Genomic DNA, 24272 nt, shown 5'->3' with positions numbered 1-24272 from the left:
CTGGGGGTTTTCAGGGGTCCCGGGGCTCTCTGAGGGATCCCGGGTGTTTTCAGGGGGGTCTCTGAGGGGTCCCGGGGCTCTCTGAGGGATCCCGGGTGTTTGTGAGGGGCTCCCGGGGCTCTCTGAGGGCTCCCGGGGGTTTTCAGGGCTCCCGGGGATTTTCAGGGGGGTCTCTGAGAGGGCCGCTCCCGCGGTCTCTCTGAGGCGCTCGGGGCGGGCCGCTCCCGCCGGGCTGACCCGGCCATGCAGCGGGACTCGGAGCAGCCGCCGCCCGCCGCTCCCTCAGCGGAGCAGGCGCTGCTGCGGGCCCGCCGGGCTGACCCGGCCATGGAGCGGGACCCGGAGCAGCCGCCGCCCGCCGCTCCCTCAGCGGACCAGGCGCTGCTGCGGGCCCGCCGGGCTGACCCGGCCATGCAGCGGGACTCGGAGCAGCCGCCGCCCGCCGCTCCCTCAGCGGAGCAGGCGCTGCTGCGGGCCCGCCGGGCGCTGCCCGAGCCCGGGGCGCTGCGGGAGCTCAGCGCGCTGCTGCAGGCGGCCGATCCGCGCTGGCTGCCGGGCTCCGCCAGCCCCGCCGCGCTGGGCGAGCTGGCGGCGGCGCTGGGCGAGCTGGCGGCTCCTCCGCGCCGGGAGCAGGACGGGGCCGAGCCGCCCGGGCAGGACGCGGCGCTGGCCGCTGTGGCGGAGCGGGCGGAGCGCGTTGGGGCCGTGTTCCTGCTGCTGCTGCGGAAGCTGCAAGAAGCCGGGGACCGGCAATCGCCCGGGGCGGCCGCTGTAGGGCCCGGGCTGCGCCGGGTGCTGGGACACGCGTTCATCTTCGCCGTCACACATAAGGAGCAGAGGCCCTGGAGCACGGCCAGGAGCCGGGAGGTGGCTCAGGAGCTGCTGGAGACGCTGGTCCGGGCTGCTGGATGCGGCTCCGTGGAGGAATTCCTGCGGGGAAAGGAGGGGGATGAGGAAGGAAGATTCGGAGCGGTGATGGGGATCCTGAAGCAGGAGTTAACCAAGTGAGTGGGGAGGGGAGGGGATGCTGGGGAACGGAGCTGAGGCTCCAGAGATGATAAAATGAAAGCAGGAGCTTCACAAGTGCCCAGCAGGAAAGTGTTGGGGATGATTGTCACAAATGCCCAGCTGTGAAAGGTGTTGGGGATGATTGTCACAAATGCCCAGCAGTGGAAGGTGCTGGGGATGATTGTCACAAATGCCCAGCTGTGAAAGGTGCTGGGGATGATTGTCACAAACACCCAGCTGTGAAAGCTGTTGGGGATGATTGTTACTAATGCCCACTAGAAAGGTTTTGGGGATGATTATCACAAATGTCCACGAGGAAAGTTTGGGGATGATTGTTACAAATACCCAGCAGAAAGGTGTTGGGGATGGTTGTCACAAATTTCCAGCAGTGGAAGGTTTTGGGGGATGATGGTCACAAATGCCCAGCAGTGCAAGGTTTTGGGGGATGAGTGCCAGGGTTTGCTGCCTGCTGCCGCCCCAGCGCAGGGCAGATGATCTCTGTGCTCCCTGAGCCGTGCCTGTCCCCGCAGGGACACCTGGAAGCGCAATCCCGCCTCCAAGCACGTGTTCTCCTGGTCCCTGCTGCGCGTCCGCCGGCCCTGGCTGTGCCCGCACCTGGAGCGGGTGCTGCCGCCCGCGCTGCTCCTCTCCGATGACTTCCAGGAGGAGAACAAAGTGCTGGGCGTGCGCTGCCTGCACCACATCGTGCTCAACGTGGTGAGGGAGGGGCAAGCACAGACTGTCACACAGTGTCACCCCTGGCTCTGCACTGACCCACAGTCTCATCCATGAGAGCGTTTCCTGCAGCTCTGGCAGCCTCGGGGCTGTGCCCATTCCCTGGGGAACCACCTGTCCCTGAAATCCTGCCCTGACACAGCTCCAGCCCTTCCCTCGTGTGGGTCAGGTTCCAGCGGGGTTGAAGCTGCATTTACAGCCCCTCACTCTTCTCAGGCTTTGCTTTCCTTAGTCTGAGCTTTGCTCAGGTTTTCCCACTGCCCAGGATTAACACCTGCTCTTGTTGCTGCAGCCAGGAGCGGATCTGTGCCAGTTCAACAGGGCCCAGGTGCTGTTCCACGCCCTCTACAACCACCTCTACTCACGGGAGGCTCCTCTCATCCAGGTGGGACTTGGCTCTGAGGTGCTTTGGGCTCGTGGCAGCCCCGCAGGTTTAGGCTGAGCCTTGGAATGAGACAAACTCAGATTCCAGGAAAACTCCCCAAAGGGAGGAGCTCTTTCCTGCTGCCCCATCCCGGTGGGCAGGGGACAGGTCTGAAGCTCTCAGCTCAGCTGTGGGTGGCAGCAGGGCTGGGGTTTGGTGGTTTTTGGTGGGGACAGGTCTGAAGCTCTCAGCTCAGCCATGGATGGCAGCAGGGCTGGGGTTTGGTGGTTTTTGGTGGGGACAGGTCTGAAGCTCTCAGCTCAGCCGTGGGTGGCAGCAGGGTTGGGGTTTGGTGGTTTTTGGTGGGGACAGGTCTGAAGCTCTCAGCTCAGCCATGGATGGCAGCAGGGCTGGGGTTTGGTGGTTTTTGGTGGGGCAGGAGCTCCCATTATTGCCCATCTGTCCCCAACCCAGGCAGTGCTGCTGTGCCTGCTGGACCTGCTGCCCGTGCTGGAGCGATGCCAGAGGCACCAGGGCCAGGCCAGGGCCACCTCCCCCTGGGACCAGGTGCTGCAGCTGCTGCTGAGCCACATGGAGGCTGAGCACAGGCTGGAGCTGCGCAGGGTGTACGCAGGGACCCTGCCTGCCTTCGTCAGCAGGTGAGGCAGGGGCTGTGCCCACCTTCTGAGGGGTGGGAGCTGTGCCTGGGGCTGTGCTCACCTTCTGAGGGGTGGGAGCTGTGCCTGGGGCTGTGCCCACCTTCTGAGGGGTGGGAGCTGTGCCTGGGGCTGTGCCCACCTTCTGAGGGGTGGGAGCTGTGCCTGGGGCTGTGCCCACCTTCTGAGGGGTGGGAGCTGTACCTGGGGCTGTGCCCACCTTCTGAGGGGTGGGAGCTGTACCTGGGGCTGTGCCCACCTTCTGAGGGGTGGGAGCTGTGCCTGGGGCTGTGCCCACCTTCTGAGGGGTGAGAGCTGTTAATGGGGCTGTGCCCACCTTCTGAGGGGTGGGAGCTGTTAATGGGGCTGTGCCCACCTTCTGAGGGGTGGGAGCACAGGGACAGGTCCTGGGTTTGGTATCCAAGGGTTTGCTCCCTCCTCAGGGTGTTTTTGGGATCCAAGGGTATCTATCCTCCCTCCTCAGGGTGTTTTTGGGATCCAAGGGTATCTATCCTCCCTCCTCAGGGTGTTTTTGGGATCCAAGGGTATCTGTCCTCCCTCCTTAGGGTGTTTTTGGGATCCAAGGGTATCTGTCCTCCCTCCTCAGGGTGTCTTTGGGATCCAGGGGTATCTGTCCTCCCTGCTCAGGGTGTCTTTGGGATCCAGGGGTATCTGTCCTCCCTCTCCAGGATGTGTTTGTGCCTCCAGACTCGGCATCCTCATCGTGAGGCACCTGAAGAGGCTGGAACGAGTCATCCTGGGCTACCTGGAGGTGTCTGATGGCCCTAAGGAAGAGGCCAGGCTGGCAATCCTGGAGACTCTGCAGTGCACCATAGAGCATGCCTGGCCCAGGTACCTCTGGGATTACACACACAAAGCTGTCCTGCCCTGAATGATTCATTCCTATCCTGAAGGTTTCCACTCTAAGACCCAAAGTTACTTTTTCCTGAGTGAAAGGCCCTGAAATCCTAAGGGAAGATCTGTCCCAGAAGTACTCACTGGCATTACTGAAAAACCCAGCTCCAAAATTAAGCTGGGTCCTCATTTTGATCCCAGTTGTGCTTGTTCCAAAAGCACAAATGAATCAGTGTGGAGTGAATAAACCCAGTGCCAGCACTCCCAGTCCCCACCCTCCATGAGCTGCCTCAGGAAGGCTTTGGGATGTGTTTCCCTTGCAGGATGCCCTGCAGGCTCCCAGTGCTGCTCAAGGCCCTGCTGAGGCTGCTCTGGGACGTTCACACAGAGAGAGGCCCCACCCCAGAGGATGTCAGAGCTGCCCTGCTGCACAGGGCCACCCAGTGCCTCATCCTGCTGGATCACTGCTGCCAGGGCCAGGTCAAGGTGAGCCAGAACTCTGCTGGGTCCCAGGGCCCTCCTCCCTCTCAGCCCTGCAGGATTTTGGATTTCCCTCTCCCCAGTGTCAGTAATTGATGGATAAGTGACTCAGGGATCAGTGTGTGTGACATGCTGTGGCTGGCTGTGGACACTGCTACATTATATTATTACTATTATTATTATTATTACTATTATTATTATTATCCTATAACATTTTGTATTATGATATTATGAAATAACATTATATTCTTGTAATAGTATATAGTATATTATATTTTACATAATAATATTAATTTATTAATCTACTGATATAATATTTATATATAATATTATTATTGTGTGATATTATGAAATTATTGTATTATATATAATAATTTTTATATTATCATATAATTATTATGTTATTGGACTTTCTGAGTCCATTCTCAGAGATGTTTGCAAATCAGTCACAGCCAAACACAAACTCACGTCCTGTGCCAGTAAGAACTGTGCTACCTCTGGGACTCCTCAACAAAAGTGGATTTCCATCATTTGTTCACACAAAACTGCTGCTTTTTAGGCCAAAACCAGGCAGGGCTAATGAGCATTTGCACAGTTTGGGTTTGTTTGTTTTCCAAAACAAGTAAATCCCAGGATGATGCTCCATGAGCTGAGGGCAGGTGCAGCCCCAGGAAGGGACAGTGCAGGACCCCTCGTGCAGGGCACTGAGCCCAGCTGTGCACAGCTGGAGCCAGGGAGGGTGGGTGACACCACCCTGCAGTGCCAGGCACTGGCAGTGCTGCCTTTCTCCCTGCAGGAGCTGCTGCAGGGGGTGCACAGCAGCTGTGAGGAGAGCAGGGTGAGGGAGTGCCTCAGGAAGGTGCAGGAGAGCACCTGAGCTGCCTGACCTGCTCAGCCCTTTTTGCACAATAAAATTGCTGTTTATTGAAGAGTTGTGTCATTCTTGTCCCCCCTGTGAGCCCTACACCTCCCCCAGGCACAGCCAAGTGCCCCCAGGGCCATGTGAGGTTTCTGCAGCCTCAGAGGGAACAGCAGAGCCCCCCAGAGTCTGGGCTGAGCTTTGTGTGCTTGCAGAGGAGGTGGGGGAGTTCCTCTGAGTTGTACAAAGTCACTGCAGTGCCTGGGCTGGGGACAGAACCCCACTGCTCCTGCAGAGAATGTGTGGAGTACAAAAGGAGCTCTGAGCAGGGCTGGGGTGGGTAACAGGTGCTGCACTCACACTCTGGTGGCCCAGCTGGATTCTGTCAGTCAGTACAAATGGGGTCAGGCTGCTTTTGTCTTGCTGCTGGGCTCTGTTTCCTCCTCGTACTCTATCTCAATGTGGGGCCGTTTTCTCCTGGCTGGGCCCTTCAGGGGTGTTTTCCCTTTCCATTTGGAGTGGGAGCCTTTCTTTTCTACTTCTTCCTCCTCTTCCTGCTCCTCTTCACTGCTTGTCTCCAACTTATCCATGTCCTGAGGAAGAATTGAGTGAGCAGAGTGATGTCAGAGCAGGTTGTGGAACTAAACCTCCCCTCTCCCCAAAATCCCCTCGTGTGTGATCCCATTCCACAGTCCCTGGCTCCAGGGGAGCTGGGCTGGGCTCCCACTGTACAATTCTCTCCACAGCTCTGATTTTGCTGCCTCTCACCCATCCCCAGAGACACCCAAGGGTGGAGGTGCCCAGGCAGCTCAGCCTCAGTTTGTTTCACCCACCTCAAAGTCACTGAGCTCGCTGTCCTCTGCTTCCACAAACTCCCTCTTATCCACATCCTGCAAGGAACAGAGGCAGGCACTGAGCACAGCAGTGCCAAGGGAGAGCCACCAGGGCCACCACAAGGCTTTTCTGAGCCAGCAGGAAGGGCAGCCCAGCTCAGCACTGGAAGCTTTACCTCATCATCATCTTCTTCCCTCTCTGCATCCGAGTCGCTCTCGCTCTCTGCCTCTTGCTGCTGGAGGGCCTTGTCAAAGGCGTGGATGGGGAAGTTGTAGATGTCTCCATACTGAAAGGGAAATTGGGATTTTCTGTAAACCACAGCAGGGAGATGGACTTCGGGGGCACTGAAAGCCTAAATGGGGCAGCACCAGACTGAGGTGTGGACAGCCCAACCCTGACCCTGCAGTCCTGCACAGAACAGGAAAAGGGAACACCTCGTGTTTTGGGCAGCCCTTGTGTTTTGGGGCTCCCTGTGCTTTGGGGAGCCAGGCAGCAGCTCAGGGGCAGCACTGTGAGCTCTATGTGACCCTCACTCACCGTGTCCTGCTTCAGCCTCTCCAGCAGCTCCTTCTCGATGGCGTTGTCCAGCTGGGCAGCGATCAGGGCTTTCTCCTAAGGAACACAGAGCAGCCCTGTGAGACCCAGGGGCAGCAGGGGACAGCAGTGACAGCAGCAGTGACAGAAGGGACAGGAGCAGGGACAGCAAGGACAGCAGCAGGGACAGCAGGGGACATGGAACTGTCCTCACCTCTCGCCTGTTCTCACGCCTCTCGATCTTCCTGCGCAGCGGGACGAGCTTCCTCCTGCAGGGAACAGGCACTGGGAATCTCACAGCCTCTGGGACAACAGCCAGCAGCTGGAGCATTCCCAGCGTGTGGAACATCCTGAGGTTTGGGTGCCTCAGGAGAAGAGAGATCTAAAAGATGGGGAAGGGTCTGGAGGAGCAGCTCTGACCTCTGCTCTGGGACAGGGAATGGCTGGAGCTGTGTCAGGGCAGCCTCAGGTTGGACTTTGGGAATGGGCACAGCCCCGAGGCTGCCACAGCTCCAAGATGGAGCTCCCAGGGACAGGTGGGGTTGTTGGGGTGTCTGTGCAGGGCCAGGATTTGGGATCAGTGATCCCTGTGAGTCCCTTCCAGCTCAGCACATTCCCTCAGTGCATTCATACACTGGATTCCTGCAGCTCATCCATGTCAGATCCATCTAAAACCCTCAGGAAACAGGCAGCAGCTCCGTGTCCCAGCAGTGACAGAGGGGCAGTGGCTCCAGAAGCCACCAGAGGTGACTCCATAGTCCCTGCATGTCCCTTACTGCCTCTTGAGGGTCAGCTTGCGGATGCGGATCAGGTACTGCGTGATCTTGGTGAACCTCTGCTTGCACTTGTGCCGGATGAAGCGGGGCCAGTAGATGAGGTTCTCATCAATCTCCTCCAGGGCCTTCTCGTAGTTCTTGCTCAGCAGCACCTGCAGGGGCAGGGCAAGGGTTGGGTGACAGCAGGACAAAGAGGGGACGTTTGGGAGGGGCTGCACCACTCCCAGAGTCACAGAATCATCAAGGAAAAGCCCCCCAGGGTGGATGCCCACCGGTGCCACCTCCAGGGATGGGCATTCCAAACCTCCCTGGGCACTTCCAACCCTTTCCTTGGAGAAATCCCTCCTGCTGTCCAAGCTGAGCTCCCTCCCTCAGTGGGGACACGGAGCTGCTGTCTATGTCCCTGCTGTCCCTGTGTCCCCACTGTCCCTGGGTCCCCACTGTCCCTGTGTCCCTGCTGTCCCTGTGTCCCCGCTGTCCCCGCTGTCCCCACTGTCCCTGTGTCCCGAGCTCACCCGCTCCCAGAGGCGCCGGGGAAACGCCGCCCTCTCGATCGTCTTCATGTAGAGATAACAGCGACCTGGGAACAAACAAACAGAGCCCCTGAGCCCCTCCCCAGAGCTGGGCTGCCCTCAGGCACTGCCACCACCCCTCCCTGCCCATCCAGAGCCAGCCAGGCTGGGAAAGATCCCCAAGACCAAGCCCAACCTTTGATGCCCATCCCCAGAGCACCGAGTGCCACACCCAGGCATTGCCATGACACCTCCAGGGGCAGGGACTCCAAACCCCCCTGGGCAGCTCTTCCCAGGAGGGGATTCCCCCTGTGTCACCTTTCTCCTCCCGGACAGTGGCGTACTGGCTGTTGGCCAGCGGGCAGGAGGAGCGGTTGCACAGCCCCGTCAGGTTGTACTCGTTCCTGCAGAAATTCTGCGTTTTGGTGCTGGAAAAAAGGGAACAGGGAATGAATGAGGGAAAGGCAGGAAAAGCCACCGCTCCCACAGCTCACCCCTCTCTCTGTGGTGGCACACAGGTGACACTGTGGGTTTGGGGTACCCGAGCGTGTCCCTCCCGTTCCTCTCCCTGCTGGATCCCCCCAGGCTCAGCCCACCCCGTCCCCCCAAACTCACGTCATCTTGTAGGAGCAGAACTGCCTGTTCCCCAGCATGCTCCAGACAACCTGCGGGGACAAACAGCGGCTGACACCCGTGACACCCCTCACCCCCACAAACACCGGGGTTTTCTCGGTTTGTCCCGGCAGGGAGAGCGCAGGCACAGCGCCCCTAATCCTGCCAGGCCCGCACTGACACCCCCGGCCCTGCTGCCCCCTCAGCCACAGCCGCGCTGGGGGACAGGGCACCCCCGGCCACGTGGGGCGGTTTGAAACGGGGCCCAAGGAACGGCGGGGCTCACATCGTCCGAATGCATGGTGGCGGTGGCGGTGGCGGCAGAGGTGACAGAGACGGCAGTGACGGGGACAGCGGTGCCGGGACGGCGGGGACTGGCGGTGCTGCGGGGCCCGGCCGCGCGGTCTAGGGCGCCGCCATTACAGGAAGGGGCGGGCGCGCGAAGTCTCGCGAGAGCGGCGGCTCTGAGGGCGGGAAAAAGGGCGGGAAAAGGAGGGCGGGCCGCGCTGTCATGGCGGCCGTGCCGCGCCCCCTCAGGGCGGAGATCGAGCAAATCCTTGCACAAATAGACACTCAGGGCCTCCGAGGGATGTGTTTGGGGCAGGTTAATGCTGCACTCTGGAGCCGTGGGATAAACTGCAGATTCTCTGCCAAAATTTTCCCTCAGACAGCCCCCAGCTGCAGCAGCTGACATACCCACATTAATCATTAATCACATTAATGAGTGATCTAACCGGCTTTGTTGTCTGAGTCTGAAGCTTATTCCCACCTCAGTTTAGATCTCTTCAAACGAATAATTAATTTAATGTATGTTGGGAAGGACACACGAGCAGCTCTGAGCAGCACAGACATAGCACAATACATCAGAGTACACCAAGACACAAATGAAAACGTTTTTAGTGTCCTCAGAGGAGCAGTGACATTGCAGTGACATCTTTACTGCCGGCTGATTCCATGGTCAAGGCCCATTAATGGATGGAACCTCCAAATCCTGGTGGTTGGTGAAGAAATTCAGCCTCCCACGAGTCTGGGGGAGGCTGAATTGTCCATGTTGTGTAACCATAATTATAATGATAATGATAATGATAATGATAATGATAATGATAATTATAATTATATACACGCATTCCTTGCCCTGGCTATTCCACCTCCTCCGTGAGGGGCAGTTCCCGCTGGGCTTCCTTCAGGGTGCAGCTTTTGGGGTGCATGGGGCACTCCTGGCTCAGGATGGCCTGGGTGGAGCAGAGCAGAAAACGTGCTTTAGTAAAAACAATCATTAATTTGAACAGTTAGCAGGAATGTTATCACACTGGGGAAAAAGCCAAAGCAGACTTTTCCTCAGAGAACACTGCGAGTGCAGGGAAGCACTTTCTGCTTGTATCTGAGGTTTTTTTGAGGGCGGCATAGAACCCAGCAGGGAAGATGCAACCCCTGCCAAATTTAATTTAATTCCCTCAAAAGCCACAGGAAATCACCCCCGACTGACCATCTTCTCCTGGGCGGCCGGGGGGCTGCGCAGGGCCAGGCAGAGCGGCGCGTACGCCACGTTCAGCGCCCCGACCATCGCCATCAGCCAGGGGAAGCCCAGAGCTCGCACAACCGCCCCAGCCGTGGAGGGACCTGCCAATTCCAACACCCAAAAGGGTAAAAACAGCAGCGAGCCACACCCTGAGCGGCCACAGCCCCGGTAAAACCGCCCTACCCACGGCGAAGCCCGCGCAGAAGGCGACGTCGGCGATGGCGTAGACGGCGCCGTAGGCGGAGGCGTGGCGCAGGTCCACCAGGTAGGCCATGGTGGGCATCATGGAGGAGTCCACCATCCCTGCCCGGCCATTGGGGCTCCTCAGTGCCCGCTGCCCCCCGGGCAGCTGCCCCACAGCACCCCCAGCTTACCTATGGCAAAGCCCAGGCCGGCGTTGGGGCCGATCAGCCCGTAAATGTTGGTGGCCAGAGGGACCTGGGGGAGCAGAGAGAGGAGGGGTGGGAGGTGGGTATAGGGAATGGAATCGTGGAATGGTTGGATAAAAGGGATCTTAAAGCTCACCCCTGCCATGGGCTGGGACGCCTTCCACTGTCCCAGCCTGGCTTTGGACACTTCCAGCAATCCAGGGGCAGCCACAGCTCCTCTGGGAATTCCACCCTCACAGGGAGGAATTTCTTCCCATCTAACCCACCCTCTGTCACTCTGAAGCCATTTCCCCTTGTCCTGTCCCTCCATCCCTCTCTCCCCATCTTCCCTGCAGGCTCCTGGACAGCCAGAATTCAGTCACCCCTTTACCAGGCTGAACAACCCCGAATCTCTCAGCCTGAAGATCTGGAGACCTTTCCCAGATCTGCAAAACCCATCCAGAGGTGCAACCCCTGAGCATCTGCCATGCCAGGACCATGGAAATCCTGCCAGACACCTCAAATTCCCCTGAGCTACTCACACAGAGGAGGCTGATCCCCACCACAGCCATCCCAATCATGGAGCACAGCCACCTGCAATGGGAGCAGAAATTGTTGAAATTTGGGCTGTGCTGAGCCAAAATCTTTAATATCCCACTTACCTGCCCATCCTGTTAGCCAGAACCCCAAAGAGGTTGGTGCCAATGAGGTAGGAGATGCTGGCAGGCAGGAATGCCATCCCTGGGACACAGAAAGGATTAAAGTGTCAAGAAAATACAGATTTGCACAAATTTTCATCCCAAACTGCCTCATTTGGGGAATATCATGAGCCAGGCCAGGCATGTGAACATCTCCTGTCACAATTTCCCCCCTTTCCACCTTTTCCCTTGCTAAATAAAGAGGAATAAAACTGCTTAAGTAAAAAGCTCAGGGATCATTGTGTAGCTCACAATTAAATATTTGCTCTCCCTGCTGCTTTAACAGTTGTTTATTTTTCATATCCTCTCCTGCTGACAATAAATAAAAGTGATCAGCTTCATTTCCCTGGGACAGCTTCCTTATTGGAACACACAGATTTATGTTTAATTTCCTCTCCTCTAACAGCTACAGAGCAGGGTTAATCCTGCAGGCTTAGCCCAAGCTCTTCTGGGTTATTTTCTCCAGAATTGTGGGAGGAAGAGACAAAACAAAGAAGCCCCTTGAGTTTAGAGCAGTGAGAGGGGTGGGTTGGTGTCTGAATCCAAACTGCTCTCAAATCCTAAGTACCTGAACATCTTAGGGAATAGATTTGGGATTTTTCCCTCAAAAATTCTGAATCCAAACTGCTCTCAAATCTCAGGTACTTGAAGATCTTAGAGAATAGATTTGGGATTCTTTCCTCAAAAATTCTGAATCCAAACTGCTCTCAAATCCTAAGTACCTGAAAATCTTAGGGAATACTTTTGGGATTTTTCCCTCAAAAATTCTGAATCCAAACTGTTCTCAAATCTCAGGTACCTGAACATCATAGGGAATAGATTTGGGATTTTATCCTCCAAAATTCTGAATCCAAAATGCTCTCAAATCTCAGGTACTTGAAGATTTTAGAGAATACATTTGGGATTTTTCCTCAAAAATTCTGAATCCAAACTGCTCTCAAATCTCAGGTACCTGAACATCTTAGGGAATAGATTTGGGATTTTTCCACAGAAATTCTGAATCCAAACTGCTCTCAAATCTCAGGTACCTGAAAATCTTAGAGAATACATTTGGGATTTTTTCCTCAAAAATTCTGAATCCAAACTGCTCTCAAATCCCAGGTACCTGAAGATCTTAGAGAATACATTTGGGTTTCTTTCCTCAAAAATTCTGAATCCAAACTGCTCTCAAATCCCAGGTACCTGAAGATCTTAGGGAATAGATTTGGGATTTTTCCTCAAAAATTCTGAATCCAAACTGCTCTCAAATCCTAAGTACCTGAAAATCTTAGGGAATACTTTTGGGATTTTTCCCTCAAAAATTCTGAATCCAAACTGTTCTCAAATCTCAGGTACCTGAACATCATAGGGAATAGATTTGGGATTTTATCCTCCAAAATTCTGAATCCAAAATGCTCTCAAATCTCAGGTACTTGAAGATTTTAGAGAATACATTTGGGATTTTTCCTCAAAAATTCTGAATCCAAACTGCTCTCAAATCCTAAGTACCTGAAAATCTTAGGGAATAGACTTGGGATTTTTTACTCAGAAATTCTGAATCCAAACTGTTCTCAAATCTCAGGTACCTGAAGATCTTAGGGAATAGATTTGTGATTTTTCCTCAAAAATTCTGAATCCGAACTGCTCTCAAATCTCAGGTACCTGAAAATCTTGGGGAATAGATTTGGGATTCTTTCCTCAAAAATTCTGAATCTAAACTGCTCTCAAATCTCAGGTACCTGAACATCTTAGAGAATACATTTGGGATTTTTTTCCTCTAAAATCACCTCAGAAATCCCCCAGCATGGCAGGGCAGCCCTGAGTGCTTGTCCCTCTCCAGGATCCCCGTGTGCTGCCTTCCCCTCACCCCTCCTCGCTGCAGGGAAGCTTTTAGTGCCTGGCCCTTGCTGGGGATAACTCAATCAGGAGCAGTTCCAGCCCCCTGCAATCCAATTTGGGGTCTAAGTGCATCCCTGGGCACCCCCCAGGTCATTCCTGCTCCAGCTGGGTGTTATCACCATTCCTGGTTTGTGCTGTTATCTCCACATCCCATTTTCTGGGTGACCAGCCTGCCCTGCCTGGGAGGGCAGGAGGGCAGATGTTTCCTTCTTTTTTTTTTTTTTTTTTTTCTTTTTTTTTTTTTTTTTTTTTCAATCCCTCCCACAGTGCCCAGACAGGCAGATTTTGGTCCCTGGAAGTGTCTGAGGAACAACTGGACGTGGCACTGAGTGCTCTGGGCTGGGCACAGGGCTGGGATCAGTCACAGGCTGGGTCTAGGAGGGTTTTTCCTGGAATTCCAAACTCTCTGAAGCCCAGCAGAGCATGGGACCTGTTGGAGTCAGTGAGTCAGGGGTCTCTGGATTCTTCAGAGGGAAATCAGAGTGCTGGGATTGAATTAAAGCCTTTGGATGGATTGAAGTATGTTAAGGCACTCACACATAAAGTAGATATTTAAGTAGAAGTAAGTTAGTAAATTTTAGGGTGAGTTCTGATGCTTTTAGTAAGTGAAAGGTTTTGAATGCCACAGTAGCAGTGAGAGTTCTAATGAAGGTTGAAACACACTGATATCTTCAGTAGAGGATATCCACAGCTGTAGACAGGACTTGGACATAATAGAATTATAGTAAGAATATTGCTGACATTTCTTAGATAGAACAAGATAGATTGTATGCATAGTTCTATATGTAACCTGGTGTGCTAAGAAACTGGAATTCTAACAGGTTAAGGAGTGGTGGTCTGAGTTTGTTGGAAAAATCCTATATAAGAGTTTGTACTGGGGAGAGTTGGTGCTTTTAACCATTCTCTTTTTGCTGCTGCTTTTGCCATTGCTTTGCCATTGCTGAGACTGATGTGCTTTGTAGCAAGATGTCCTTTGTAACAAATAACCTTTTTAGCTCTCAGCTGCTTTGCTTTGTTAGAAAATTCCCCGGTGGAGTTTGTGCCCGGAGGGGGTAACCGGGACCTACCGAGCTGCCACTGCGGGGGGCACATGGTCTGCAGCATCCAGATGGGCAGCGTGGGCTCCAGCATGGCCACTCCCATGTTGGAGAAGCAGAGGGCCCCTGGAAAAGCCACAAAAGGCAGAAGAGCTCAGCTTTAGCCCTTTCTGCTGCTGTTCTGTTGGGGAGGGAACAGAAAAAGCTTGTGAGTGCCTAGCAAGTAGTTCTGAAATAGAGATATTGGCACACTTTGACACAGAGGCTGAAACAGCCATGTGGAGACTTGAGGCCTCTTCCTGTCTTTACACAGTACCAAATGCCACAAATACCAAAGAACCAACAGACATCCTGTCCCAAGCCTGGCAGGAAAGGTCTGAAGATAAGGGTTACAGGTAAGAAAGCCACAAAACATGGTAATGTAGTAGTTTCTATAAGTTGCATGCTAATATTAGGATATTAGTATATTGCATTAGATTGGTTATTGAAAATTAGAATATTCATTATAGAAGAATGTAGAAGATTCTACTTCCCCTAAAAAAGGCCCCTGGGATTTTATCCCTTAAAACAAAGAAATTCCTAAAGACAGGGGCCTCTTTCCTTTATCAAAACTCCTGTTACCTCTGAGGATTTCTATTGGTTCTTAAAGTGTTACAATAATCCATCCTTTTCTTACTTAGGATTTGAAGATAATTGGTTACTTTGTAATGTGTAGATTTTATTAGTTAAAAGTTCAATCCTCTAGAAAACTATAAATACCCTTTGTTGTCTGATGTAATCAGACCGTTGTTGGCAATTCCCCTTAGGAGAAATAAAGTTATCTCGGAACTGTTGCAGCACGGCCTCGAGCCTTCATCCTTAGCTAGTGAGCAGCTAAAGGTTCTGCTACCCAAGCTCTGAGCTATTGGACTTTGTGTAGCTACCCTGGGGGTTGGAAGGCATCCAGCCCCCAAAAACAGCTACAGAGGAATACTTATTGTATTGTGAACGGGAAATCTCTCTCTTACCCCCTTGCTCTTATCTCCATGCTCTACACTCTCTTTTTATAATAAATTACAGACCTGAAGAACAGATAACTGAGCTCCTGAGTCTGTGCAGCGACCGTCCCACAGCCCAGCCCGCAGTTAGCTGTCGCAAAGGGAATTGTACCTGCAGCCACCAGGATGTAGGGGTCCCGCAGCAGCGTGGGCAGCGGCGTGGCTCCGGCGCTCTGCCGAGGGGGGAGGTGGGCAGGGGGCTGTGCGTGCCCGCAGCGGGCCCGGCCCCAGCCCCGGCCCCGGCCCCGGCTCGGCCAGAGCCGTGCTCACCTCGGGGGAGCCGCGGGAGGGCTGCAGGATGCACAGCTGCAGGGCTGGGGACAGAGCAGCGCCGCTGGATCCCCGCTGCAGGCACCCACCCAGCCCGAGCCACCCCGCACAGGAGCTGCCCGGGACCTGCTGGGGCAGCAAAGCCGCTGCAGGGCTGGGGACAGAGCAGCGCCGCTGGATCCCCACTGCAGGCAGCGCTGTCCCACCCAGCCCGAGCCACCCTGCACAGGAGCTGCCCGGGACCTGCTGGGGCAGCAAAGCTGCTGCAGGGCTGGGGAAGGGTTTTGTCCAGCCCTGCAGCTGCCAAAGGTGCGAGTGCTGCCAGCTGGAGCGTGCAGACGGGGAGAAGCAAAGGATGAAATCAGGAGTGGGATGGGGAGAGGCAAAGAATGAAAGCAGGAGAGGAATGGAGAGAAGCAAAGGATGAAAGCAGGAGTGGGATGGGGAGAAGCAAAGGATGAAAGCAGGAGTGGGATGGGGAGAAGCAAAGGATGAAAGCAGGAGAGGAATGGAGAGAAGCAAAGGATGAAAGCAGGAGAGGAATGGAGAGAAGCAAAGGATGAAAGCAGGAGTTTGACAGGCACACGGTTCATTTTCCAGCAGCTCTTGCACGCTTCATTACAGAGCTCTTGCTCTGCAGCCTGATGAGGACGGTAATTGGGGCTGTAATTTAATTAGTTTCTCTCTGCAAATACAGCTCCTGCTGGCTGGAACTTTGCTGTGGCACTCGGGAAGCTCCTGTGGCCTCTTCTGGGAGCAAGAAGGAAGCACCAACTCTGCTGGCACAGCCTGATCCCTGGGTGGCACCAAGAGGCTGCAGCCCAGGGTGTCTTGCCAGAGAATTCACAGCTCAGAGAGCTTTACTGAATGTGCTGTGTGAGCCATTAAAGCAATCAGGGGTTATTAAGTAACGAGGGGTTAATTCCAGCTCTGCTGCTGTGCCAGCCAGCCGGAGATGGCCAAAATCAGATTGAGCCCTGCTGGAATAGCCAGTGCTGATGGTATCTCCCGCTGTGTGATCTGCCTCTTCCTCCCCTCAGGCTGTCCCCAGCACCACATTTCAGTGATTTTCTTATTTGCAGCGTTCAGCCCTTGGGGCTCTCACCTCCATCCAAGAGGGCGAGGAAGGCCAGGACCAGGAAGGGCGAAGCTTTCCCCACAAACTGGTACATGATGCTGCCAAAGGGGGCCCCGACTGCAAGGGAAGGGCTGGGTCACACCTGCCAGTGCCACTGTCCCCAAACCCTGCAGTGCCACTGTCCCTGAGCCTGGCAGTGCCACTGTCCCCAAACCCTGCAGTGCCACTGTCCCCAAACCCTGCAGTGCCACTGTCCCTGAGCCTGGCAGTGCCACTGTCCCACAGCCTGGCAGTGCCACTGTCCCTGAGCCTGGCAGTGCCACTGTCCCCAAACCCTGCAGTGCCACTGTCCCCAAACCCTGCAGTGCCACTGTCCCTGAGCCTGGCAGTGCCACTGTCCCACAGCCTGGCAGTGCCACTGTCCCTGAGCCTGGCAGTGCCACTGTCCCCAAACCCTGCAGTGCCACTGTCCCACAGCCTGGCAGTGCCACTGTCCCCAAAACCTGCAGTGCCACTGTCCCCAAACCCTGCAGTGCCACTGTCCCTGAGCCTGGCAGTGCCACTGTCCCACAGCCTGGCAGTGCCACTGTCCCTGAGCCTGGCAGTGCCACTGTCCCCAAACCCTGCAGTGCCACTGTCCCCAAACCCTGCAGTGCCACTGTCCCTGAGCCTGGCAGTGCCACTGTCCCTGAGCCTGGCAGTGCCACTGTCCCCAAACCCTGCAGTGCCACTGTCCCTGAGCCTGGCAGTGCCACTGTCCCACAGCCTGGCAGTGCCACTGTCCCTGAGCCTGGCAGTGCCACTGTCCCCAAACCCTGCAGTGCCACTGTCCCCAAACCCTGCAGTGTCACTGTCCCCAAACTCTGGCAGTGCCACTGTCCCTGAGCCTGGCAGTGCCACTGTCCCCAAAACCTGCAGTGTCACTGTCCCTGAGCCTGGCAGTGCCACTGTCCCACAGCCTGGCAGTGTCACTGTCCCCAAATCCTGCAGTGCCACTGTCCCTGAGCCTGGCAGTGCCACTGTCCCTGAGCCTGGCAGTGCCACTGTCCCCAAACCCTGGCAGTGCCACTGTCCCCAAAACTTGCAGTGTCACTGTCCCCAAAACCTGCAGTGCCACTGTCCCTGAGCCTGGCAGTGCCACTGTCCCTGAGCCTGGCAGTGCCACTGTCCCCAAACCCTGCAGTGCCACTGTCCCTGAGCCTGGCAGTGCCACTGTCCCCAAACCCTGGCAGTGCCACTGTCCCTGAGCCTGGAGCTGCTCTGAGTCCCTGCTGGGTGTTTGGGGAGGTGCCCGTCCCACAGGCAGTGCCAGGGAGGGGCAGAGGGAGGAAAAGGAGGAAGGGGAGGAAGGGGAGGAAGGGGAGGAAGGGCAGCACCCAGTCCGTGCAATGCCCAGCCAGGCAGGTGGCACTGCAGGAACATGACATGCCCTGTCCCACCCTGTCCCACCGTGCATCACTGTGCCCCACTGTGTCCCACTGTCCCCTCCGTCCCACTCTGTCCCCCGTCCCCCCTGTCCCACTGTCCCCCCCTGTCCCCCCGTCCCCCCTTTCCTCCCTGTCCCTGTCCCCCCGTCCCCCCTTTCCCCCCTGTCCCTGTCCCCCTGTCCCTGTCCCCCTCTCCCCACTGTCCCCCTGTCCCCATGTCCCTGTCCCCCTGTCCCTGTCCCTCTCCCCCTGTCCCTCTCCCCCGGTCCCTGTCCCTCTCCCCCTGTCCCTGTCCCCCTCTCCCCCTGTCCCTGTCCCTGTCCCTGTCCCCCCTGTCCCCCCTTTCCCCCCTGTCCCCCTGTCCCTGTCCCCCCTTTCCCCCCTGTCCCCCTGTCCCTGTCCCCCTGTCCCTGTCCCCCCGTCCCCCCTTTCCCCCCTGTCCCTGTCCCCCTGTCCCCCTGTGTCCCCCTGTCCCCCTGTCCCTGTCCCCCCGTCCCCCCTTTCCCCCCTTTCCCCCCTGTCCCTGTCCCCCTTTCCCCCCTGTCCCTGTCCCTGTCCCCCTGTCCCTGTCCCCCTGTCCCTGTCCCCCTGTCCCTGTCCCCCACCCTGTCCCCCTGTCCCTCCCTGTCCCCCCGCCCTCGGGGCTCGGGCTCCTTACCCAGCACGCCCAGGGCCAGCCCCCCCAGCGCGATGCCCATGGCTCTGCCCCTCTGCGAGTCGTCCGTGTAGACGCTGGCGAGCAGCCCCAGGCCTGGGGGCACAGACACGGCCCCTCAGCTGCCTCTGGGCCCCTGGGGGCTCAGCTGCTCCCTGGCCGTGAGGAGGAGCAGGAGAGCCCAGCCACGGCTCTGAGATGCAGCCCAAACCTTCACCTGCCACCGAGGAGAAGGAGGAGCCGACGCCCTGCAGGGCTCTGGCCAGGAGCAGCAGGGTGTAGGTGCCTGAGAAAGCGAACACTGCACAGGGAGAGAGAGCTGGAGCCCGCAGCGCCGGGCGGGCCGGCCCCAGCTGGCACAGAGATCGTCCTTGTCACCTCTCCTGAGCCGGGGCCCTGCTCTGCCCTCTCTCTGCAGGGTGGGGAGGGTGATACTCACTCACTGTGGACAGGAACATGATGGTGAAGCCCAGGAACATGGGGATGTGGTACCCGATCCTGGAATGGGAAAAAAGGAGGCTCCAGCTCAGGAGGGCTCCTGGTTCCCCCCGGGAAATGTCTGTGGGCTGGGAAGCAGCTCCCGAGGGGGTGATGTCCTGAGGGACCCCCAAAAACTCTGCCCAGCCCATGTGCCCACCCCAGCACAGCTCAGCAGCTGCAGGAGAGAAAGAAAACCTGAACAGAACATTTCATCCATCCAGTGGGCTGGGAGGCTGTTTGTTTATCCCGTGGCTGCTGGTGTTAAACAGCACCTGCCAGCACCTGAGGAGAGCTTTAGTGAGCTTTGTGCTGGGACATCAACTCACAGGGCTGTGCAGGCTGTCAGCAAAGGAAACATTCCTGCCATTCGGATGGATTATTTCACCTCTTGCTGTTTCCCTGCCGGCAATCCCCGCAATTCCATGCGATTCCAGCAGCAGGCAGGAGCTGAGGGATCCCGTGGACCCCCGGGAACCCCCGGGTGCGACCTACCTGTTGGTCAGCAGACCCACCCAGGGGTTGAGCAGCAGCTGGACCAGAGCCTTGGAGGCGAAGAGCAGCCCCACGCGGGTGTTCTCCTGGGCCAGGAACTCCCCGCCCCGCAGGCAGCCCCTGCCTGGGGCCGGGGGGCTGCTCCCGTTCCCAGGGCTGGTGAAGCCCCCGGCGGGCGCGGTGGTGCCAGGACGGGAGAAAGGAGGAGCCCCGGGGGCGGTGGGCGGTGGTGCGGGCAGGGCTGGGCTCGCGGAGCTCTCGGCAGCTTCGTACTCGGTGCTGTAGAGGAAGGCGGGCACGATGGGCACTGGAGAGAAGCCGGGAGGGGATTAGGGAGGGATTGTCCTGCCGTGCTGGACAGGCAGGGAACAGGTCCTGGAAGGTCACCTGAGCAGGGACCTGCTGGCATCGCCAGGGACTGATGGAGCAGCGGCCCTGAAGAGCCCCGAGCTGTGTCCCCAAAGAACCCCACGGTGGCAGCCCCAAGAACCCCAGAATGTGCCCCCCAAATCCCCACACTGTACCCCTGAGACAGCCCCAAGAACCCCAGAATGTGCCCCCCAAAACCCCACACTGTACCCCTGAGACAGCCCCAAAGAGCCCCAGAATGTGAGCCCCAAAAACGCCACAGCTCCAAAGAACCCCAGAATGTGCCCTAAGACAGCCCCAAAAAAACCCATGCTGTACTGCTGAGGCAGCCCCAAAAAACTCCACAATGTACCCATGAGACAGCCCCAAAAAAACCTCATATTTTACCCATGAAACAGCCCCAAAGAGCCCCACACCGTGCCCCCACTGTCCCCCACTGTCCCCCCACTGTCCCCCACTGTCCCCCACTGTCCCCCCCACTGTCCCCCCCCTGTCCCCCACTATCCCCCCACTGTCCCCCACTGTCCCCTCACTGTCCTGCACTGTCCCCCACTGTCCCCCACTGTCCCCCACTGTCCCCCACTATCCCCCCACTATCCCCCCACTGTCCCCTCACTGTCCTGCACTGTCCCCCCACTGTCACCCACTGTCCCCCACTGTCCCCTCACTGTCCCCCACTGTCCCCCCACTGTCCCCCACTATCCCCCCACTGTCCCCCACTGTCCCCCACTGTCCCCCACTGTCCCCCACTATCCCCCCACTGTCCCTCACTGTCCCCCCACTGTCCCCCACTGTCCCCCACTATCCCCCCACTATCCCCCACTGTCCCCCACTGTCCCCCACTATCCTCCCACTGTCCCCCACTGTCCCCCTACTGTCCCCCACTGTCCCCCCACACTGTCCCCCACTGTCCCCCCCACTGTCCCCCACTATCCCCCACTGTCCCCCACTGTCCCCCACTGTCCCCCACTGTCCCTCACTGTCCCCCACTGTCCCCCCACTGTCCCCCCACTGTCCCCCACTGTCCCCCACTGTCCCCCACTGTCCCCCACTGTCCCCCCACTGTCCCCCACTGTCCCCCACTGTCCCCCACTGTCCCCCACTACCCCACTGTCCCCCACTGTCCCCCCAGCCCAGCCCGTACCCACTACGGTGAGCAGGATGTTGTCCAGCAGCAGAGCCACGAACACCACGGCCAGCACCAGCCTGGGCGAGGCCCTGCCCGAGGCCAGCCAGGGCTGGGACCCTGCTGGGGACATGGCCAGGGGCTCAGGGCACAGCCAGGGCCTCCAAAAACCTGCCCAGAGAACGTTCCAGGTTAAACCTCCCACGGCTCATGGGCTTCTCCCTTGGGAAAGCAACTCCTGAGGTCACTCGGTGTGTCCCCAGGATCTCTGTGCTGTCCCCAGGGTCTGGAGCCATTCCCAGGGTCTGGAGCCATTCCCAGGGTCTGGAGCCATTCCCAAGATCTGGAGCCATTCCCAGAATCTGGAGCCATTCCCAGGGTCTGGAGCCATTCCCAGGGTCTGGAGCCATTCCCAGGATTTGGAGCCATTCCCAGGATCTGGAGCCATTCCCAGGGTCTGGAGCCATTCCCAGGGTCCGGAGCCATTCCCAGGGTCTGGAGCCATTCCCAGGATCTGGAGCCATTCCCAAGATCTGGAGCCATTCCCAGGATTTGGAGCCATTCCCAGAATCTGGAGCCATTCCCAGGATCTGGAGCCATTCCCAGAATCTGGAGCCATTCCCAGGGTCTGGAGCCATTCCCAGGGTCTGGAGCCATTCCCAGGGTCTGGAGCCATTCCCAGGATCTGGAGCCATTCCCAGGATTTGGAGCCATTCCCAGGGTCTGGAGCCATTCCCAGAATCTGGAGCCATTCCCAGAATCTGGAGCCATTCCCAGGATCTGGAGCCATTCCCAGAATCTGGAGCCATTCCCAGGATCTGGAGCCATTCCCAGGATTTGGAGCCATTCCCAGGGTCTGGAGCCATTCCCAGGATTTGGAGCCATTCCCAGGGTCTGGAGCCATTCCCAGGGTCTGGAGCCATTCCCAGAATCTGGGTGCCATTCCCAGGGTCTGGAGCCATTCCCAGGATTTGGAGCCATTCCCAGAATCTGGGTGCCATTCCCTGGATCTGGAGCCATTCCCAGGATCTGGAGCCATTCCCAGGGTCTGGGTGCCATTCCCAGGATCTGGAGAGCATTCCCAGGATCTGTATGTTTTTTCTAGGATCTGTATATTTGTTTTCCCCAGGATCTCTCTATTTGTTTTCCCCAGAATCTCTCTATTTGTTTTCCCCAGGATCTGGGTTCTCTCCCCAAGAGCTGAGTGCTTTTCCCAGGTTCTGTGATCTTCCCCTAGGAGCTGGAACCACCAGCTCTGTTATCAAATTTTCATCATTTTCATCAATCCTGCTCTGAAATTCCCATTTGGAGCGTTCTCCAACCATTCCCACCCTCCTGAGACATCCTGTACCTGCTCCAAGGCATCGTTTAAGTCTCCTCACAGATCTCAGCATCTTTTATTCCCTGTTTGTTCTTCAGAGATTCAATTGGGGCTCAAAGGAAACTCATTTACCTCCTGTGCCTTTCCTGATTGGAATGTCAGGGCTCTTCAAAGCCTCATGGCTGGGATTGAGATCCAGGCTTCCAATGCAACATCACTCCCCAAAAAATCCCTCTGAATTTACATCAAACCAACCAATGGACCATTGAATGCCTCAGCTCTTGGAGACTGAGTCTGAGCTCTGCCTCTTCCCAAAAATCCTGGCCTTTCCTGAAATTTCCTGTAATTTTAATTACAAAAAGCAACTCTCCAAATGCTTTATCATCACGGGTGGAGAGCAGGGCTGGCTTCTCCAGCAAGCACCCAACACCAGAATCAATGCAGAGAAATACAAATATAAATAAATTCACAGGAGAGAAAGCAGAGGCAATAAAGATTGTGCAGCACAAGCCCTGTCCCCTTTCTCTGCTGTGAGGAAAATGTTCTTACCCCAGCACCCCTGTGAGCCTGGAGCTGCTGCTGCCTCCTCCTGAGCTCTGATCCTCTGGGATTTATGATTCCCAGTTATCAGGGGAGGAGAGGAGTGTCCCTGCAGCCTTCCCTGGAACCTCTCAGGGCTGTCCTGGAGCTCTCCCTGCGTCAGCAGGGCTGGGCCAGGAGGCAGGAGGGTTTATCCTGAGTGCCAGGGGGACAGGAGGGTTTATCCTGAGTGCCAGGGGGGTTTGTCCTGAGTGCCAGGAGGGTTTATCCTGAGTGCCAGGGGGTTTTATCCTGAGTGCCAGGAGGGTTTATCCTGAGTGCCAGGGGGGTTTATCCTGAGTGCCAGGGGGGTTTATCCTGAGTGCCAGGGGGTTTTATCCTGAGTGCCAGGAGGGTTTATCCTGAGTGCCAGGAGGGCAGGAGGGTTTATCCTGAGTGCCAGGAGGGTTTATCCTGAGTGCCAGGGGGGCAGGAGGGTTTATCACTTTTTATATCCTCCCTGAGAAACAGGATTATTCCTGCCTGGGTTTGGGCTCCTGGCTCTGGATCCCAGAGAATCAGGATTATTCCTGCCTGGATCAGGCACTTGGCCCTGGATCCCAGAGATCTGGGGGATTCCAGCCTGGATTGAGGCACCTGGCCCTGGATCCTGGAGATCTCCTGGCCCTGGATCCTGAAGATCTGGGGGATTCCTGCCTGGATTTGGGCATCTGGCTCTGGATCCCAGAGCTCTGGGGGATTCCTGCCTGGATTTGGGCACCTGGACCTGGATCCCAGAGAACCAGGATTATTCCTGCCTGGATCAGGCACCTGGCCCTGGATCCTGGAGATTTGGGGGATTCCAGCCTGGATTGAGGCACCTGGCCCTGGATCCTGGAGATCTGGGGGATTCCAGCCTGGATTGAGGCACCTGGCCCTGGATCCTGGAGATTTGCGGGATTCCTGTCAGATTCAAGGTACCTGGCCCAGGATCCTGGATCTCTAGGTGATTCCTGCCTGGATTTGGGCACCTGGCTCTGGATCCCAGAGAATCAGGATTATTCCTGCCTGGATTTGGGCTCCTGGCCCTGGATCCCGGAGCTCTGGGGGATTCCTGGATCTGTTCCTGGATCCCAGAGAACCAGGATTATTCCTGCCTGGATTTGGGCACCTGGACCTGGATCCCAGAGAACCAGGATTATTCCTGCCTGGATCAGGTCACCTGGCTCTGGATCCTGGAGATCCCCTGGCCCTGGATCCCAGAGCTCTGGGGGATGTTGGGACCAACATTCCGTGGTCCCTCCTCACCTCAGCTCTGCCTCCCACCCTCGGGATCTCTCCATGGCTTTTCCTGGTGCTGTTTTCCTGCCTCCAGGAACAAGGGGATGTTCCCTGGCCCAGGCACAGCTGGGTGGAAAATCCCCCCCCGGTTTCACTTCCATCATTTCTGCTTTCCTAAACTTCTGACACTTGGCTCTGTGATTTCCCTTTTTAACCCCAAACCATCACCACCCTTCATCCAGAACACGGAGATTTACTGCAGGGAGAGGGAATAAATCCCAAATATATTCACCTTTCCTCTGCTGGCACAGAAATCTGGGGCCGTTTATCTCCTCCTGCCTGGCCCCAAAGCATCACCAGGAGCGGCAGATGAGATTCCCTGCCCGGGAATTCCCTGGGCGAGCGTTAGAGCGGGACTGGAAACCTTTCAATGGATTTCAGGAGTGGAGAACTGAGCTGGAATTGCTTTGCCGAGGTCTGGAGCTGAGCTGG

The 24272-nt window shown here is 56.7% G+C and overlaps 3 protein-coding genes across 3 annotated transcripts; 1 reads left to right on the top strand and 2 right to left on the bottom strand.

Annotated features, from left to right (window-relative positions):
• The first annotated feature begins 171 nt into the window (after nucleotides 1-171).
• TTI2 (TELO2 interacting protein 2) lies at nucleotides 172-5027 on the top strand. Its single transcript, XM_056508791.1, has 7 exons — nucleotides 172-1004; nucleotides 1539-1725; nucleotides 2036-2128; nucleotides 2582-2766; nucleotides 3472-3615; nucleotides 3942-4104; nucleotides 4895-5027. The coding sequence occupies exons 1-7, from the start codon at nucleotides 244-246 to the stop codon at nucleotides 4973-4975; spliced, it is 1614 nt and encodes a 537-aa protein (XP_056364766.1). The 5' UTR covers nucleotides 172-243; the 3' UTR covers nucleotides 4976-5027.
• Nucleotides 4678-8682, bottom strand: MAK16 (MAK16 homolog). The gene is made up of 10 exons (XM_056508792.1): nucleotides 8512-8682; nucleotides 8229-8278; nucleotides 7932-8041; nucleotides 7617-7681; nucleotides 7102-7253; nucleotides 6540-6594; nucleotides 6329-6403; nucleotides 5967-6077; nucleotides 5791-5847; nucleotides 4678-5550 (listed from the first exon to the last, which is right to left on the bottom strand). Exons 1-10 carry the CDS (start codon nucleotides 8524-8526, stop codon nucleotides 5362-5364), a joined length of 879 nt encoding a protein of 292 aa, XP_056364767.1. The 5' UTR covers nucleotides 8527-8682; the 3' UTR covers nucleotides 4678-5361.
• A 330-nt stretch (nucleotides 8683-9012) lies between these two features.
• Nucleotides 9013-22561, bottom strand: SLC18A1 (solute carrier family 18 member A1). The gene is made up of 16 exons (XM_056508797.1): nucleotides 22530-22561; nucleotides 20678-20830; nucleotides 19165-19471; nucleotides 18632-18690; nucleotides 18410-18493; nucleotides 18196-18288; nucleotides 16138-16227; nucleotides 15033-15076; nucleotides 14875-14935; nucleotides 13756-13851; nucleotides 10775-10853; nucleotides 10655-10706; nucleotides 10119-10182; nucleotides 9928-10047; nucleotides 9712-9845; nucleotides 9013-9457 (listed from the first exon to the last, which is right to left on the bottom strand). Exons 2-16 carry the CDS (start codon nucleotides 20790-20792, stop codon nucleotides 9365-9367), a joined length of 1491 nt encoding a protein of 496 aa, XP_056364772.1. The 5' UTR covers nucleotides 20793-20830; nucleotides 22530-22561; the 3' UTR covers nucleotides 9013-9364.
• Between the last annotated feature and the right edge of the window lie 1711 nt (nucleotides 22562-24272).

Source organism: Oenanthe melanoleuca, chromosome 22 (assembly GCF_029582105.1).
Source record: "Oenanthe melanoleuca isolate GR-GAL-2019-014 chromosome 22, OMel1.0, whole genome shotgun sequence".
Classification (NCBI taxonomy): Eukaryota; Metazoa; Chordata; class Aves; order Passeriformes; family Muscicapidae; genus Oenanthe; species Oenanthe melanoleuca.
Note: the sequence above shows the minus strand (reverse complement) of the source record. Positions and strands in the feature narration are given on the sequence as shown.